General features: G+C 44.0%; 1 gene segment (V, D, J or C); it reads right to left on the minus strand.

The window, feature by feature from the left end:
- Positions 1–1,610: 1,610 nt before the first annotated feature.
- On the minus strand, positions 1,611–2,272 carry LOC109914347. The segment is given in 2 exon segments: positions 1,611–2,005; positions 2,172–2,272. Coding segments are annotated over 2 exon segments (432 nt in total).
- Between the last annotated feature and the right edge of the window lie 972 nt (positions 2,273–3,244).

The raw sequence follows: 3,244 nt of genomic DNA on the forward strand, positions 1-3,244 counted from the left end.
TGAGAGATAGTAAGATGCTGGAGTCAGAGACAACACAGTGTGGAGCTGGAGGAACACAGCAGGCCAGGCAGCATCAGAGAAGCAGTAGAGTTGATGTTGCGTGTCGGGACCCTTCTTTAGAAATGGGGGAGGGGGAAGGGAGCTCTGAAATAAATAGAAAGGTGGGGGTGGGTCTGGGAAAGGTAGGTGGGATGATGATAGACGAGTGCAGGTAGGCAATTGTGGGGACAGGTCAGTGAGGTGGGAGGAGCGGATAGGTCAGAAAGTAGACGGACAGGTTGTGTCAGGTCAAGGAGGCGGGGATGAGAGGGAGAGTTGGTCATGGGATGAGGCCGGGAGTGGGGAGATTTTGAAACTAGTAAAGTCCACATTGAGACCATTTGGTTGTAGACTTCCAAGGCAGAATATGAGGTGCTTCTACTCCAGTTCCCGGTGACGTCATTGCGACACTGGAGGAGGCCCGGATGGACATGTCGCCAGGGAGTGGGAGGGGGAGTTGAAGTGGTTCGCGACTGGGAGATGTTGTCGTTTGTCGCGAACAGACGGTTGTGTGGAACAATGCCATCAATTCTGGCTGTAGCACCTCAAAGAGGATATTTTTGCCCAACAGTGAGTGAAATACACATTCAGCCGAATAATTTCGAGAAGATGATTACAAAGGCATATAGTGCATATGCTAGGTTATAAAGGGTTAAGGGAATGTTGACTTCAGTTTCAGCATTTTGGAAGCAATATCGGAAGTAGAAACAAGGTTTCAGACTAGAAGGGCAGAATTTCCCGCTGGCGATCTTTGTCGCGGGTGTTGCAGTTCATGGTCCTGGAGTGCCCGCTGCTACCTCCAGGAAGGAAGAACCACCTTCCTCCCAGAATTTAAATTTCTTCACTGTTTTCATCTTTGCATTTTTAAACACCCTTGTTTTCCATTGCTTTCCTTTTTCACGTCCTGCTATTTCTATTTATCTTGTCTGCGTGTGTTATCATTATTTGTTTCAGTCACAATTAACCTTGACCTGGACGCAATTGCCCTCTGCTCACCGAACGCTTCCAAAAGATTTGCTCCAGTCGGGTTCCAGTCATATCCCAAAACTATTTTTTCTATCTGTTTTATATCACCCGTTTATCCACTTTGTTCCTAAACTGCAACAACGTCGCTCACCTCAAGACACTCCCTGAGATAGCTATTCTAAGGGTCACTCGACTCGAGACGTTAAATCTGTTTTCTTTCCACAGATGCTGCCAGATCTGCTGCGTTTCTCTAGCCATTTCTATTTTTGTCTCTGAGGTAGCTAGTCGCACAATCCCACCATTGAAGCTTCTCTCGCATGTCCATTACATTCTTGGGGGAATTTATATTTATGGTTCCCTCAATCTGTGTTTTCAACGGGGGAAACATTTTCTCTCTGCCTATAAAACCCTTCTCTGAATCGCAAGCTTTTTGTATTCTCGGGAAAATGAACATATTCCTTTTTTTTGGTTGTCAGAAGCTCTCAGTTCTGGCAAAGTCGCTTTAAATTTTCGATCCATATTTTCCCAGTGCAATTATATATCTAATCACTAACGCTCATTGTAAACTGGCTGTTATTATCAAGACCATGTTGTTTTGCATGAACTCAACAAAGTGGGTGGAGGTACCGCGCAGCGTTATCTAAAATAGCTGCAGCCCTTGGGGTTTTTGTTGTGCGGCGCCAGCTCTCTGAGTCACTGTGAACACGCCAGGCGCAGTAATACACTGCCGAGTGATTCACCGACAGGCTGGAGGATTTCAGGCTGAACTCAAAGCCAGTAGGTCGCTGGGCAGTGAAACCGTCCACTGCTTCCTCTGGATTCACGTAATCGATTGCAGTGGAATAAAACATCGCCTGCGGCTCCTTCCCCGGGTATTGTCTGTACCAGTAGATTGTAGGGTTACTGCTGCTCCCATCGAAAAGACATTTCATTTTCACACTCTCCTTGGGTAATTTGGAGACAGCGGTTGGAACCTGGCGGATGGTCTGTGCGTTCACGGCTGGGGGAAAAGAAACGAGAGAGAACCAAATCAGAACTGGGGTGGATCTGTAAAGTGTAGGAGGTAAGAAAGTAAGAATGAAATATGGAAAGAAATAACGAGTAAATGAAAGAAAAGACAAACAAAGGTTGTTAAGAAATGATATTATCTGAAAAAAGACACTTACATTGAAATAAGCTGATGAGAGTCAATAAGATATACATCTTGTAAGCTGGTCTTGTAATAGAGATATGAGCGAAAATAAGGGCGTTCGGCCTCGGTGGAAGTTCTCTGCTCTTTCAAGTCATTGATTAAATATGAAGGGGTTAAGGAAGTGATGCAGTTGTGGAAGGCCACGGTTCTCCTACGCTTATTGAAATCATACATCCGCTCCCTCATGATTGGATGTAAGCGAAACATGTCAGAGCAGGAGTTTTCAAATGATACTGAAATAAAGTGAGTGGGCAAAACAGCGACAGATGTAGTTTAATATGGGAAATTCGAAGGTCATTTTCATTCAACCTAATTCGAGAGTTGAGAGTACTTTCTAACTGGTAAAAAGTCATCAACATTCCGTTAATAGAAACGAATAGGGGGGGACTAATTAAGTACTATTAGCAACACAACAGAACTAGCATTAGGCAAACTAACGGAGATAAAGGCAGATAAATTGTCTGGCCCTGATGGCTTGCATTCGAGGATTCAAAACAAGTAGCTATAGGATAGTGAATGCTTTGGCTGTAAATTTCCAAAAATCCTTGGATTCCAGAGAAGTACTGGAGGATTGGAAAACTGTCAATGTGACAGTCCTATTCAATAGGGGATGGAGGCAAAAAGTGGGCAACAATAGCCAATTAACCTAAAATCTATTAATGGAAAAATACTGAAATCTGTTATTAAGGAAGTAATAGCACATTTGGAGAATCAAAATCTAATCAAAACGAGTTAGCATGGCTTATGAAAGGGACGTTGTGCCTGTCTTCGAGAAAGTTTCAACCAGAGTGGATAAAGGGAACTGTGTAGATGTATTGCATTTGCTCTTCCAGAAGGCGTTTGATAAGGTACCTCACAAAATGTTAAGCCATAAGATAAGAGCCGATGGTGTTTGAGGTAGCATATTGGTGCAGGAAACAGCAGGTGGAGATAAGGACTGCACATACTGGAAGCTAGAGTGAAAAAAATGTGGAGCTAGAAAAGCGCAGCAGGTCAGACAGCATCTGAGGAGCAGAAAAGTCAACATTTCGTGTGTGAACCCTTCTT

The sequence above is a fragment of the Rhincodon typus genome, chromosome 39 (assembly GCF_021869965.1).
Source record: "Rhincodon typus isolate 14 chromosome 39, sRhiTyp1.1, whole genome shotgun sequence".
Classification (NCBI taxonomy): Eukaryota; Metazoa; Chordata; class Chondrichthyes; order Orectolobiformes; family Rhincodontidae; genus Rhincodon; species Rhincodon typus.